The 16,280-nt window shown below is 39.5% G+C and overlaps 1 protein-coding gene across 6 annotated transcripts in view; it reads left to right on the forward strand.

The window, feature by feature from the left end:
• Positions 1-16,280, forward strand: part of LOC128686172 (FGFR1 oncogene partner 2 homolog) — an 83,383-nt gene that overhangs the window by 35,779 nt on the left and 31,324 nt on the right. For 2 of the 6 annotated variants that reach the window (XM_070083160.1, XM_053772948.2), the window contains exons 3-5: positions 6,974-7,111; positions 7,203-7,310; positions 12,853-12,993. In XM_070083160.1, the coding sequence (XP_069939261.1) occupies positions 6,974-7,111; positions 7,203-7,310; positions 12,853-12,993 (387 nt within the window). Of the gene's footprint in view, positions 1-2,317; positions 2,333-6,472; positions 7,112-7,202; positions 7,311-12,852; positions 12,994-16,280 lie in introns of those variants that run through there. The other 4 variants (XM_070083162.1, XM_053772950.2, XM_070083161.1 and 1 more) reach the window with 3 other exon arrangements.

Here is a 16,280-nt window from a genome sequence, read left to right on the forward strand (position 1 = left end):
ACACTGTTTCACAGTTCAGTGTTTCCTTGTAGAATATTTTCTTATGCAATATTTTCTTGTACACTGTTTCACAGTTCAGTGTTTCCTTGTAGTGTTTCATAGTTCAGTGGTTCCTTGTGGTGTTTCATAGTTCACTGCTTCCTTGTAGTGTTCCATAGTTCAGTGTTTCCTTGTACAATGTTAGCTTGTATAGTGTATGTACCTTGACATTGTGTGACTCCTCATTCATTACATGCATGTGCTTCCCCTTATTTGTGTGGCTTCCCATCTTTGGGAAGATGTTGTTTCTTAGTGTGTGTGCAGCACTTCTTTCGTTTTGTTATAACAGTGTTAGCTTCTGCATGCTTCTTGTACCTCCTCTCCTGATATATATGTTAGGCTATTGTTGTAGGAAATGTGTAGGAACAAAGCTTGGTGAGGGAGTTGCAGGTATGTTAAGAGTGAACAGTGGTGCTGCAGGTATGGGTACTGGTATTACAGGTATATGGAAGTGAGCGAGAAGGTTGTGTACCCCAAACTTTGCTTATGGTTATCAAACTTCAGCTCTTGGACCCTGCATCTTAATTTCTAATCATCTGTTTTACAGTTTTAACCCAGTAGTCCATGTCATTTTAATTCATGTATGGATGTCAATTAGATCACTTTTTATCCTTGAGCTCAAGAAATTTTTCATTGTATTTTTTTAGCCCATTCAGGTCTATAATTTTCATTTGTCCTCCAAATTTGTTTCACCAATTTTAAGCAATATCTTTGTAAATGAATAATGTCAGTGCCTCTGAATATTATGCATACTGTGAGTATGCCCTCTTTGTCTTTGTTTCTTGTTTTGTGAAATTGTTCTTTCATTTTCTCCTCATACCTTATGTCCTTATCTTGGAATCTCCCTAGACTAGTGGCAAGTCTCTTGACCTTCTGAAGCTTCCTCACGTAATTGCGACAATGTAGGTTTCCTGCTGCATTATGCACCCACATACATTTAGATCACAAATATGGTGTATATTACAGTGGTACCTTGAGTTTCGAACAGCTCCCAATTCGAACAATTATGTAAGTGCTTTTGTAAGTTTATTTTTGGGGGTCTGAAACGGACTGATCTAATTTACAGTATTCCTTATGGAAACAAATTCATTCGGTAACGGCACTCGAACATCCTTCTGGAATGAATTAAGTTCGTAATTTGAGGTACCACTGTATTATGAAAGACTCTTTGTTAAGAACCATGGAAGATGTTGCTATATTTGCCAGTGTTGCATACACTTGTGATGTTATACTTATTATTATTATATTAAAAAATAAGTCCTAAACCCATGTGGAGTGTGACATTATCTTGTATGTTTGGGATCTTCAGACGATTGGTCTAGTGTCACGTCCACTCATGGGATCTTTTCACTATCCTGAGATAATCAGCAGCAGTCGCATTCTACCTCAGAGAATTAGTATGGTAGTACTAGCCACCTCTCTCCTCCTCCTCCTCCTCCTCCTCCTCTCACACTCATCACTTGATGTATATTAGTGCTCAACTCCAGTACACCAGCACAGTCTTACTGAATCCTAGTGTGGTGATGTGCAGATGTAGTTGTGGTGAGTGAGGGTGTTGCAGGTGTGGTGATGGTGGTGAGTGAGGGTGTTGCAGGTGTGGTGATGGTGGTGAGTGATGGTGTTGCAGGTGTGGTGATGGTGGTAAGAGTGTTGGGTGTGGTGGTAGTGGGGCAATGAGTTGCAGGTGTGGTGATGGTGGTGGTGAGTGTGTGTTGCAGGTGTGGTGATGAGTGAGTGAGGGAGTTCCAGGTGTGATGGTGGTGGAGAGTGAGGGAGTTGCAGGTGCAATGATGGTAGTGAATGAGGGGGTTGCAGGTGTGGTGGTGGGGAGTGAGGGAGTTGCAGGTGTGGTAGTGGTAAATGAGGAAGTCATGGGTGGTGGGGGTGAAGGAGTTGCAGGTTTGGGAGTGGTGAGGGAGATACAGGTTTGGGAGTGGTGAGGGAATTGCAGGTTTGGGAGTGGTGAGGGAGTTGCAGGTTTGGGGGTGGTGAGGGTGTTGCAGATGTGGTGGTGCATAAGTGAGTTGCAGGTGTGGGAGTGGTGAGTGAGGGAGTTGCATATGTGGTGGTGGTGGTGGTGGTGAACAAGTTGCAGGTGTGGTGGTGGTGAGTGAGAGTGGGAGTTGCAGGTGTGGGAATGGTGTAGCCGGACACCAACTGGATACTCTATACAAGAGCAGAACAAGCGGAACAAAACAGAGTGAGTGAACTGTGCTTGTTACTGGTGCTACACATGGCCTCACTCACTGTAAGAAAGTCAGTGTGGGTTGCACCACCGTGGCGAGAGGGTCAGGTGCTGCTCCAGCTCTGTACACACCTGTTCACTTCTTTGATCTCACTCTTTTTTGCCTTGCTGTTCCCTCTTACTCACCTGTGTATCATCACCTAAACTAGTTACAATAGTGCTCTTGATCCTCTTGTCCTTTTTTGGTTCACTCTTCATCAGCTGCCCATCATAATACACATTCACAGTACAGCTACTGCAGAAGCCAACATGCTCTGAGCTTATTTGGTGTGATTGTCCTGTGGGATAGTGAGTGTAGTACAGGTGTAGTGCATTTAATATTCACCAGGTTGTGTTTGTGGAGATGATGTGTGGTTTCCTGTGCACTCAGAGAAGAGTGAGTATGTGAATGTTAACTATGTTTAAGAATGAGTGAGAGTAGTAATGGTGTGGGATGCCCCATGTACTCATTGTAGCAATAGTGTGGGGTGGCATGTGCAGTGAGTGTAGTGATGGTATGGGGTGCTCATTGCACTGTGTAGTGATGATGCTTGGTATTCAAGCAAGGTCAACAGTTGACTCTATAAAGCTACATGCATAATTTGTTGCAGCAAGACATTCAGTGCTGCTCACACTTCATAAGATAAATTTAGTGAATGAAACAGTGTGCACACATGTGCTAGTGTTTTGTGTGCAGAATATCTTGCTGAATGATTTTTGCAACATGAGAAGTGTTGCTTGTACTCACTAGTGTTACCTAAAAATATGAAGTAAAGATGAATATGTATTTTTTATTTAGTAATTTGTGCAACACAAACCCAGTTTGTGGAGCTGTGGGATGGAGACATTTCAGGAAAGAATTCTATTTTATCAACATTAAGTCAGTATGGGTCATGCAGCATAAGGAGTATTGGAGAGTCAAGCTTCCCTCCATTAACTGCAGCCCAGTCTCTGATCAGTCAGGCTGTTGGTAACCAAGTAAATTGCATTTAGTACATGATTATAGGTGCTGATTTTTTATGGTATGAATGCAGATATTGACATTGAATTTGAATAAAAGTGCCAGTGCATTGTTAAAGTAGAATGTAGTGTAATGGGCAACATGATTTCTGATAGACACTTGGTGTTGGTATACACTACTGCTTCGAGGACTGAATGAAATATTTACAGTGCTATACTTTGACTCTGGTTTCTTTATAGAAAGTGTCTTGATCCTAATATAGGTATAGGGCTCTTGATCCAAGCAAGCATTTAGGTCTACTGTTCTCTTGGATCAAACCTGAATCCCCTTCCTCATTCTCCAGGTGCTGTATGTCCCTACGTGTTTAGCACTTCTCCATGAATACTGCATAATAAAAATGCTTAAAACTATGTATGGAGTTTGCCTCCACTTCTTCATCCAGGTCACTCCACTTCATGACCACTTTGAAACTGTAATATAGTTCTGATGTTTTATAAATTGGTGTTTTTCCTGAGAACTACCATATTATAAAATATTAACTGTACAGGAATTTTGCCAAAAATTATGTTTTGTTAAATTTGAATGTCAAAGGTGTTCATACCATTGTTTTGTTTCACGGAGCTCTAAACCTGTGTGGGGTCATTGAGTGCAAGGAGTGGTGAAGGCTTAATCCTCCACCCGGTAAGCTGACCATGGTTGAGAATGCATGGGAAAAGTAGTTATTGTTGCACTCCTGAGTATTAGCAGGTAATGGAAGGAACAGTGACCTTGTGCAGTGCATGAGATGGTGGTGGTCAGAAAACTCAAAGATGCTGTCTGATATAAAGCTAAGTTCGGTACTTAAGTATTCATAGCCATGCTGCTGAACAGTTAGGCAATGTTTTAATAGTCATAGGCAGATGATGGTGGTCGTAATGTTTTAGTAACAGTGGAGGTGGGTGTTGATAATGGCAGTGGCAAAGTGGACATTGGTGGTGGTGGTGGTAGTGGTGTAGGTGGGTCATTGTTAAGGTGTTGAATTGGAGGTGTTGGTGGAAGTGGGTGTGTATTGGTGGTGGTAGTGGTGTAGGTGGGTCATTGTTAAGGTGTTGAATTGGAGGTGTTGGTGGAAGTGGGTGTGTTGTTGTTGATAGTTGTGGGGTGAAAGTTGTGTTGCAGCTAGAGAGAAAGGAAGAGTTAGTGGTGATGGTGGCTGTTAAGTATGTGGTAATAGTTGTGGTGGAGTTGGTAGTGTAGTTTTGGACACTTGTGGTTCAGTGTGATGGAGGTGTTAACGAGTGATTACTTTGACTAGCAGTTGCAAATATTTTGGTTGTGGCTGCTCTGTTTGTGTGGGGATTGTGGTTGCTGTGATGGTATGATGATTATAGTTGCTATGATAGCATGATGATTGTGGTTGATATTGTGGTGTGGAGATAGTGGTTGCTGTTATGATGTGGAGGTTGTGGTTGCTATTATGGTGTTAATGATTTTGGATGGTATGGTGATTGTGGTGTTGATTATAGGTATTGTGGTTTATATTTTTTGGTTGTGGTTGCTCATAGTATTGATAGATATTTTGGTTGTTGCTGTTGTGGTGGTGCTTGTGGGAGAATAAATTACTGCAATGTACATAGTTATGATTGTGAAGTGTTAATTGTAGTGGTTGTTGATTCTTGCTGAGTGTCAGCAGCAGCAGTAGCAACAGGCACAGCTTTAGCAGGTACAGCAGTAGGTGCAGCAGCAGGTGCAGCAGCAGGCGCAGCAGCAGGCAGTAGTAGTTACCATAGCAGTAGTGAAGGATGGATTAACAAGGGTTACAACTTTCACTTGTGTCCTCATGATTGGTAGAGCTGCAACACCCCTCCCCTTCACTCCCCACATCCCCCATCCCCCTTCATCTCCACCATCCCCCTTCACATCCCCTTCCCCTGTTCTCTTAACCCTCCATCTCATCGCCACACCTTCACCCTCCCTTCACATGTTTTCATTCTCTGCATATCTTTTATATATTTTGCCTCTCATCTCTTAGATCAACCCCTTCCATTCATTTCTCTTTGCCCTCCCTTCCCTTTTCTTTTGCTCTTCCTTTTCCCTTTGCCCCTCCTTCCCTTTCCATTTGCCCTTCCTTTTGCTCCTCCTTTCCTTTTTCTTTTATACTGTACTTTCCCTTATTCTCTGCCACTCACTTTAGACCATCCTTCCTTTGTCCCCCCCCTTTTCCTTTCTCTTCCCCCTCCCCTTTCTCTTCCTCCTTCACCTGTCCCTTATCCCCCCCTCACCTCTCTCATGCCCTCTCACCTCCCTCTTGCCCCATCACCTCCCTTTTGCTTCCCCTCACCTCTCTTTTTTCCCCCTCACCTCACCTCCCTCTTACCCCCTTACCTCCCTCTTGCCCCCCTCACCTCCCTCTTGCCCCCCTCACCTCCCTCTTGCCCCCCTCACCTCCCTCTTGCCCCCACCTCCTGCCATCTTCCTCTCTGTGGTCTCTGCTTGGTAAATCACACAACTTCCCTCTGTCTCTCGCTTCCCTCCCCTCCAATCTGTTCATCCCTTCCTCTGTCGGTCTGTTTGTCCATCCCTCCTTCCCTCCACAAAATTTGTAAATGACAAAGCTTAGGAAAGAAAGTCAGCCAGTCTGTGTCTCACTGTAGACTGGTGCAGTGATCAGACATGAAACATGGGCTTACCTTTTGATAAATGTAAAGTAAAGCATTGTACAATAAAACAGTTCTTGAAAACAATAGTCAAAATTAATGAAGAAAATGTCCATGGAGTCTTTAGTAGAATTGATTTCAAATAAATTTACTGCTTCAGCAAATGTAAATGAATGCTGAGTTTCATAGCAAAAGACCATGAACTTTAATAATGTTGCCAAGACAGTCTAGTGGTCAGTGCAATCTGGCTAGTTAATGCCGGATTGCAGACTCAAGGTTTGCCCATTCTTTAAAAATAGAAAAAACTGAAATGACATTAGCAACTACAGTATAATGTACTTGTCAAACTTCACCTTGAATATGCTGTTTATCTTTGTTGCCCAAATTACATAAAAGATGTGATAAGCTGAAGAGGGTGAAGAGAAGGTCAACAAATCCAAAACTTAAGATAGTATATTTTTTATTGTTTATGCCAGGGAGGTTCCTTGATGGTTTAGGGGCTCTTGATTTAAGTAATTCTCCCTGTGCTTCAGTTCCTTGAATTGAGCCTGAATGCTTTCCATAATTCTTTTTAAACTTCTGATTGGTAATTACACACACATGCATTATTGCACAGCCCCTGTGCCTATGCTAAGATTCTGACCTTTGTCTACCATATATACAAACTGTTTAGCTGTCTTCTCTTTTCTTATTCCCTTCTATCTTTCACCTTACTTTCAATTCAATTTTTTTTTTTTCTGTTTATATCCATCTCTTCATTTCATTCATGTATGGTCTTCCCTTCATCACACTCTTGTCCCCTCTACTGCACTGCCTTGATGATAACACTGTTTTCCAACCTCTGTCTTCCTCATTTTTTTATTCCTTACCCTCTTGTTTATCGTACTGTATTACATTATGTAAATGTACCTTTTTGTTGTTTATATTTTCTCTTACTAGGTGTTCCTTCATTGTTATAATGACTTAGTGTAGGAAGCAGTACATGTATTTCAGATTTTAGGAAAGCATTGTAAGTGTTTTAAAAAGCAGAGTTGAGCCTTGTAGGAAAAGTACATAAAAGTGAGAACTGTGTGCAAGTGGTAGAGGTGCTGATTTCCCATCATGCGAGAACAGGGATCTTCATCCCACCACTTTGATGGAGCACAGTTCACGTCGACTACAAGTTCTCCTGCAACCACACCTCCAGTCACGACAACTCCTCAGAATCAGTCTTTCTCTCGAAACAAAAGAAAACATACTGTGGTCTTTAAGGTAATGAATTGTTTAGCATTAAGTTATACAAGTTAAATAATTTTCCCACTGAAGTTTGGCAAACATGTAATGATATCTATTGTTTTTTCAGTATTGTGAGGAGATGAATGAGCTTAATGAGGCAGCTAATAACCGACCTCGAAGTGCTTTGATACACTCCATCCAGCAGGAAAACAGACATATTCGACAACTCCAACAGGTAAGTGTTGAAATTTTCAGAAATGTTGAATGGCTTTCGTGGAGCCATTAAGCACTGTGATGAAAGCATAAATGTACTCTGCTAGTGGGTTGTCTAAGTAGAATATGTTTAATTAATTCTCTGATTATTTATAAGATTGGGGTGAATTTTTGTTATTTGTTTTAATTTCTGCTGTATTTTGGTATAAATCTGTCAGTGTAGTGGTTAGTGTTATGGCACTTGTAAGGTAGCTTTGCAGTGGCTGAGATGGGAAAGATTCAGGTTTAACCCTTTCAGTGTCTTTCCCATCATATTACGGCTTTGAAGCCAGTGTCGGTCCCGTAGTACGACGCCATGAGCTCAGCTCACTCACATAAGCTGTGAGCGGTAAATTTGGGCCTAGATATGAGAGAATGGGGCTATGCAGTAAGTGTGCACCATATAAAAATCCTGTAGCACGCAGTGCTAATGGGAAAAAAAAACTGCGACCGGTATATTTTTGTATGGTTTTAATGGTTGTATTCTCAGTTTCTTGGTCTCATTTGGTAGAATGGGAAATATATATGACAGAAAAAGGGATGATTTTGATTGGTTTCAGGACTGAAAGTAGCTTGAAATTGAGCTCAAAGTAGCAGAAATGTTTGATTTTTGCTTATACGTATTCCAGAGTACACGAATGACGTCACTTGTCCAATACACATCCAACTTGCCAGTCTAATACGTTTTTAGGAATGCACTGACATTATTTATACAATTATTACAATAATGCAGTAGTCTGAATAATAGTAAATGTTCTATTTTTTGTGTGAATAAAAATTCAAAATGGAAAGCAAGCGTAATATAAGAGGGGCCTGGAGATGTGACTGAGGAACAGAGAAAATGTGTTTCTAGTGCCGGGAATGTCTATGTTGTTTATTCTGGACCCTATTTTTAAATTGAAATTTTTTTTAATTTTGTGTGAAATTGGCCAAATTACTGATATCTGATTACTTTATTGGGTAGTTGATGTAGGTAAATGGGTGGTTTCTTGTACTCAGTTGATAGAATAGAAGGAATGCTAGTGAAATAGCTATGAGTTTGCTCAACTGGAATAATGGAATTGGCCAAAAATAGGGTGCAAAGTAGGCAAAATCGCTCGTGCATAAATATCGCCAAGCGTAACTCTGTAAGTTTTCCATCAAATTTTGTACTTTTGGTTTCATTACCCTCAGGAAAAGATTCTCTATCATCTCATAATAAAAAACAGCAACTTTGCAGTGTTTTTTCGTATGTTTTTTATAGTTGTATTTGCGATTTCTTGGTCTCATTTGATAGAATGGAAGACATATTACAGAAATAGAGATAATTTTCATTGGTTTTAGCACTGGAAATGGCTTGAAACTGAGCTCAAAGTAGCGGAAATGTTAAATTTTTGCCGATATTCAAGAGTAAACAAACGACCTCACACGTCTAATACACGTCAGCTGGTGGGTCTAATATACATTCACAAATATGGTGATGATATTTTTTTTTTTTTTTTTTTTTTTTTATCACACCGGCCGATTCCCACCAAGGCAGGGTGGCCCGAAAAAGAAAAACTTTCACCATCATTCACTCCATCACTGTCTTGCCAGAAGGGTGCTTTACACTACAGTTTTTAAACTGCAACATTAACACCCCTCCTTCAGAGTGCAGGCACTGTACTTCCCATCTCCAGGACTCAAGTCCGGCCTGCCGGTTTCCCTGAATCCCTTCATAAATGTTACTTTGCTCACACTCCAACAGCACGTCAAGTATTAAAAACCATTTGTCTCCATTCACTCCTATCAAACACGCTCAAGCATGCCTGCTGGAAGTCCAAGCCCCTCGCACACAAAACCTCCTTTACCCCCTCCCTCCAACCCTTCCTTGGCCGACCCCTACCCCGCCTTCCTTCCACTACAGACTGATACACTCTTGAAGTCATTCTGTTTCGCTCCATTCTCTCTACATGTCCGAACCACCTCAACAACCCTTCCTCAGCCCTCTGGACAACAGTTTTGGTAATCCCGCACCTCCTCCTAACTTCCAAACTACGAATTCTCTGCATTATATTCACACCACACATTGCCCTCAGACATGACATCTCCACTGCCTCCAGCCTTCTCCTCGCTGCAACATTCATCACCCACGCTTCACACCCATATAAGAGCGTTGGTAAAACTATACTCTCATACATTCCCCTCTTTGCCTCCAAGGACAAAGTTCTTTGTCTCCACAGACTCCTAAGTGCACCACTCACTCTTTTTCCCTCATCAATTCTATGATTCACCTCATCTTTCATAGACCCATCCGCTGACACGTCCACTCCCAAATATCTGAATACGTTCACCTCCTCCATACTCTCTCCCTCCAATCTGATATTCAATCTTTCATCACCTAATCTTTTTGTTATCCTCATAACCTTACTCTTTCCTGTATTCACCTTTAATTTTCTTCTTTTGCACACCCTACCAAATTCATCCACCAATCTCTGCAACTTCTCTTCAGAATCTCCCAAGAGCACAGTGTCATCAGCAAAGAGCAGCTGTGACAACTCCCACTTTGTGTGTGATTCTTTATCTTTTAACTCCACGCCTCTTGCCAAGACCCTCGCATTTACTTCTCTTACAACCCCATCTATAAATATATTAAACAACCACGGTGACATCACACATCCTTGTCTAAGGCCTACTTTTACTGGGAAAAAATTTCCCTCTTTCCTACATACTCTAACTTGAGCCTCACTATCCTCGTAAAAACTCTTCACTGCTTTCAGTAACCTACCTCCTACACCATACACTTGCAACATCTGCCACATTGCCCCCCTATCCACCCTGTCATACGCCTTTTCCAAATCCATAAATGCCACAAAGACCTCTTTAGCCTTATCTAAATACTGTTCACTTATATGTTTCACTGTAAACACCTGGTCCACACACCCCCTACCTTTCCTAAAGCCTCCTTGTTCATCTGCTATCCTATTCTCCGTCTTACTCTTAATTCTTTCAATTATAACTCTACCATACACTTTACCAGGTACACTCAACAGACTTATCCCCCTATAATTTTTGCACTCTCTTTTATCCCCTTTGCCTTTATACAAAGGAACTATGCATGCTCTCTGCCAATCCCTAGGTACCTTACCCTCTTCCATACATTTATTAAACAATTGCACCAACCACTCCAAAACTATATCCCCACCTGCTTTTAACATTTCTATCTTTATCCCATCAATCCCGGCTGCCTTACCCCCTTTCATTTTACCTACTGCCTCACGAACTTCCCCCACACTCACAACTGGCTCTTCCTCACTCCTACAAGATGTTATTCCTCCTTGCCCTATACACGAAATCACAGCTTCCCTATCTTCATCAACATTTAACAATTCCTCAAAATATTCCTTCCATCTTCCCAATACCTCTAACTCTCCATTTAATAACTCTCCTCTCCTATTTTTAACATACCATTATTACAGTATTGCATAACAGTAAATCTTCTATTTTTTGGTGTAAATAAAAATTCATTATGTGAATAAAAAATCAAAATGGAATTTATTTGTAAAGCCTCAAAACATAACTAATGAACAGAGGAAATGTTAGTTAAGTGCCAGGAATGCCTACATTGTTTATTCTGGACCCTATTTTGAAATTGGAATATTTTGAACTTTGTGTTAAATTGGCCAAATTAACAATTTCCGATCACTTTATTTTGTAGTTGAAACAGTTGACTTGGCGATTTCTTGTGCTCAATCGATAGAATAGAAGTAATACTAGTGAAATAGCTAAGAATTTGGTTGATTGGAATAATGTAATTGGCCTAAAATGGGAGTCAAAGTCGGCAAAATCGCCGATTCGTAAACATCGCTGACACATCAAAATTCGCGAGAGCATAATTTCGTCAATTTTCCACCAAATTTCGTACTTTTTGTTTTATTACTTTCACAAAAAGATTCTCTATGATTTCATAAGAAAAAATAACAAATTTTTTTTTTGAAAATTCTTGGACACTGGTGCGTGACTCCAGATTTGGGCCTTGGACCCTGAAAGGGTTAATTGTTAATTTTGCTACCCTGACAGCAAGTTTGAGAGCAGGTGGGTCATGACCCTGAAAGTGTTAACTCTCAATATGGCTGAGACTGTAACTTGAGAATAATTTAAGTCTGACACAAAAATTAATACAGTACCTCAGAATGATTGTTGCATTGTAGTCACATTCAGTCAGTGAAAAATATACACCCATTTATTTATTTATTTATTTAGAAATTTTAGCATACATACAGAGGTACAAAAAAATACAGGTAAGAGCAGCATGCCAAAGCCACTTATATGCATAGCATTACGGGCTGGCTTAAAATTAACTTAAGATTAACTAAGCAATGATGAAATCAGTGATAAGACATTATTGTAAACAGATAACTATAAAGCACAAATGAGTATTACAAAGACAGGTCATATGGTTGCATGCATTGCTCTTCATTCAGTAGAATGGAGTACAGTGGACCCCCGCATAACGATTACCTCCGAATGCGACCAATTATGTAAGTGTATTTATGTAAGTGCGTTTGTACGTGTATGTTTGGGGGTCTGAAATGGACTAATCTACTTCACAATATTCCTTATGGGAATAAATTCGGTCAGTACTGGCACCTGAACATACTTATGGAGTGAAAAAATATCGTTAACCGGGGGTCCACTGTATTCTGTTAGGTAGTGTATTTAAAAAAATAACAAAGTTAGATTGGGTCCTAGGTTTAACATTTATGTGATATAATTGTGAGTAACATTTTGGATATACAATTTATAAGGTTCAGTTATTCAGTATTTATTTGGTTTTGAGTGAGTAAGTGAACTTTGAGAAGAGACTTGAATTTATAGACAGGTAGTGTTTCTTTTATATTTACAGGTAATGAATTCCAGATTTTAGGGCCTTTTATGTGCATTGAGTTTTCACATAGCGTGAGATGGACACGAGGAACATCAAAGAGTGATCTGTGCCTTGTGTTATGGTCATGTGTTCTGTTGAGGTTGGCAAGGAGATGTTTGAGGGGAGGGTTAATATCAGAGTTAAGTGTTCTATGTATGTAATAAGTGCAATAATAAGTATGGATGTTTTGTATGGTGAGTAGGTTGAGTGTTTTGAATATTGGTGGAGTGTGCTGCCTATAGTGGGAATTTGTTATCATTCTAACTGCAGCCTTTTGTTGGGTAATTAGTGGTCTGAGATGGTTAATTGTTGTTGAGCCCCATGCCCCAAGATTGAGTGCAGGAGAGCTTGCAGGCAGCATTATTAAGCTTCTCCTATAACCCCAAGTTATTAGTCTCATAGCATACTGATCCAGGTCCAAGACTTGTGTGCTGCTATTTACAGTGTTGTTATTATTAACATAAGTGTTAGCATTGTAAGTCAGGGACCAACTTAAAATAATTATTACCATACTGTATCTGCTGAGTTGTACAACATTTTTAGATAATTGTAAATATATTTTATAGGATTGTTTATGTTTCTGTTGAAGTATATCTGCATCTTGTATACAAGGAAAAGCTCATTGAATTTTTTCTTTCAGGAAAACAAAGAGTTGCGCCTAGCACTTGAAGAACATCAAAATGTAATGGAATTGATAATGTCTAAATACCGACAGCAAGTTGCTAAGCTGGTCACAGTCAACTCAAAGCAAACACAGCCCAATACTCAGGAGCAAGCCAAGGCAAGTGTATTGTCGTCACTGAGTAGATTAATTATTCATCGTAAATGTTTACAGACATAAAGAGATGTTCTACCTCAGCTCAGTTCAAAGTGTTGCCCTAATATGTACTCATAATTGTTTTATTGGAAAGTTAATTTATCAATGTTATCCCAACAAGGCAGGGTGCCCAGATGAGGAAAACTCATTATTATTTGTACCCTAGCTCTTTTAATGAGCACAGACATCATTTTCTGATATAATAATGACCCACCACCAAACTGAAATATACTCTCATTATTTACAAAGTGCAGGTAATGTCGCTTCTGCTTCTTCAGCCCAAATCAGCTAATCAGGAGTAAAACATAGACACACACGTGTAGGAGCTGCATTCAAATAGCTTCATATATCTGATGATATACTTATTAGAGTAAACTCAGTGTGTGTAGTAAAGTATAGTAGGTCATCCAACAAAATGGAGTGATCAGCAGTGTACTTTCTCAAAGAATCTGAAAACTTTTACAGTTGTAAGGTTACAGCATGTTAGACCCTCAGGGCCAGTTTATACCAAAAACCTATTTTCCCCAAATGTATTTGCATTTTATAAAAAAGATGAAGTAAAGAATTTACACTAAAGTCAGTAGAAGTCTAAATGGAATACACTTAGTGAAAATCCTGCCCAATGAGATATCTTAAATGGGCTGTTAACAAATAACCCTTTTACTGTTTCTTATGTAGTCCTACATTATTGATGTCAGCGTCACTCACGAAGATCTACGTTTTGAGCTCATCTCCCTCAGACAAGCTGGGAGTGGTAAATTTTGGCCTAGACATGAGAAAATGGGTCTGTGCAGTTAGTGTGCATAATATAAAAAAAAATTCTGCCCCCACAAGATGCATGTTAGGAAAAGCAACCTCTGATCTTGTGTTTTGTTTAAAATAGTAAGATTGAATTACATACTTTATAGGATGGTTTTTATGGTATCAAACTACTAAAATAGAGATGATTTTAGTTTGTTCCAGGACTGCAAGTAGTTTGAAACTGGACATATGGTAGTGTAAATATTAAATTTTTGATGATTTTCCTAGGGATGGGTAAGACCCCACTTCGACTGTTTTATGGGTTTTTATTACGTTTACTTTAATTATGGGGATGATCAAAACCATGACTAATCATTTCTGGTTATAATTTATTATCGAAGATATAGAATAAAACTCCAGTTATTTGTGTGGTGAAGTAAAATTTCAGGGCAAGTGTAATACAGGAGAAGCCTGAGGACATGATTATTGAACAAAAGAAATGTTCATTTAGCGGCTTGAATGTACAGGATGGCTGCACTTATATGGTAGGTTAGGTTCCAGGCTACCACTGTAAAGCGAAAATCGCCGTAAAGTGAATCGCCCTTTTTCACTTTTAAATGCATATAAATGTCTGATAGCATGTTTACACTATCATGTATTAAGTTAGAACTAAGTATAAAAAACAGTAAAGAAGTAAAATGCACATACAGTATGCTCACTATTTTAAAGTATCTGTAGTCTTAATGTAAGGTGATAAGTGAGTAGTATTTATTGTAGGAAGTCAGATGTGGTAACCCACCCAGCTACCACACCTCACAATTTATGTTTATTTGTTTTACTATGATTGTATATACATATTTTCTTTATATGATATTTAGCGTATTTCTTATATAATTTAAATAAAATTAAAGCGCCTCAGAGCGATTACTATTATCATGCTTTTTACCACTGACATGCCTTTTTCACTAAGCTTAAAGATGGATTAACGAAAATGTCTATAATATCGTAATTTATGACATTTAAAGCCAGAGCTGCTGCTGCTATTTTTTATTATTATTATTATTATTATTATTATTATTATTATTATTATTATTATTGTTGTTGTTATTTCAAGGATTATGTGGAGTAAAACAAAGGTTGGAGAGAGAGATTTTGGGAAATGTTGAGTGAATGCGTGGGGAGTTTTGAACCAAGTGTGAGAGTAATGGTGGTTGGGGATTTCAATGCTAAAGTGGGCAAAAATGTTGTGGAGGAAGGAGTAGGTAAATTTGGGGTGCCAGGGATAAATGAAAATTGGGAGCCTTTAATTGAGCTATGTGTAGAAAGAGGTTTGGTAATAAGTAATACATATTTTATGAAGAAGAGGATAAATAAGTATACAAGGTATGATATAGCACGTAATGAAAGTAGTTTGTTAGATTATGTATTGGTGGATAAAGCGTTGATGGGCAGGCTCCAGGATGTACACGTTTATAGAGGGGCAACTGATGTATCGGATCATTATTTAGTTGTAGCAACAGTTAAAGTAAGAGGTAGATGGGAAAAGAGGAAAATGGCAACAACAAGTAAGAGGGAGGTGAAAGTGTATAAACTAAGGGAGGAGGAAGTTCGGGTGAGATATAAGCAACTATTGGCAGAAAGGTGGGCTGGTGCAAGTATGAGTAGTGGGGGGGGTTGAAGAGGGTTGGAATAGTTTTAAAAATGCAGTATTAGAATGTGCGGCAGAAGTTTGTGGTTATAGGAGGGTGGGTGCAGGAGGAAAGAGGAGTGATTGGTGGAATAATGAAGTAAAGGGTGTGATAAAAGAGAAGAAGGTAGCTTATGAGAGGTTTTTACAAAGCAGAAGTGTTATAAGAAGAGTAGAGTATTTGGAGAGTAAAAGAAAGGTGAAGAGAGTGGTGAGAGAGTGCAAAAGGAGAGCAAATGATAGAGTGGAAGAGGGACTGTCAAGAAATTTTAATGAAAATAAGAAAAAGATTTGGAGTGAGTTAAACAAGTTAAGAAAGCCTAGGGAACGAATGGATTTGTCAGTTAAAAACAGAGTAGGAGAGTTAGTAGATGAGGAGATGAGGGTATTGGGTAGATGGCGAGAATATTTTGAGGAACTTTTAAATGTTGACGAAGAAAGGGAGGCGGTAATTTCATGCACTGGCCAGGGAGGTATACTATCTTTTAGGAGTGAAGAAGTCAGGATGTGAGTGTGGGGGAGGTGCGTGAGGCATTACGTAGAATGAAGGGGTAAAGCAGCTGGAACTGATGGGATCATGACAGAAATGTTAAAAGCAGGGGATGATATAGTGTTGGAGTGGTTGGTATTTTTGTTTAATAAATGTATGAAAGAGGGGAAGGTACCTAGGGATTGGCGGAGAGCATGTATAGTCCCTTTATATAAAGGGAAGGGGGACAAAAGAGATTGTAAAAATTATAGAGGAATAAGTTGGAGAGAGGGGGTAAAGGAGGTTTTGTGGGTAAGGGGCTTGGACTTCCAGCAAGCGTGCGTGAGCGTGTTA

The sequence above is a fragment of the Cherax quadricarinatus genome, chromosome 9, assembly GCF_038502225.1.
Source record: "Cherax quadricarinatus isolate ZL_2023a chromosome 9, ASM3850222v1, whole genome shotgun sequence".
Lineage (NCBI taxonomy): Eukaryota > Metazoa > Arthropoda > Malacostraca > Decapoda > Parastacidae > Cherax > Cherax quadricarinatus.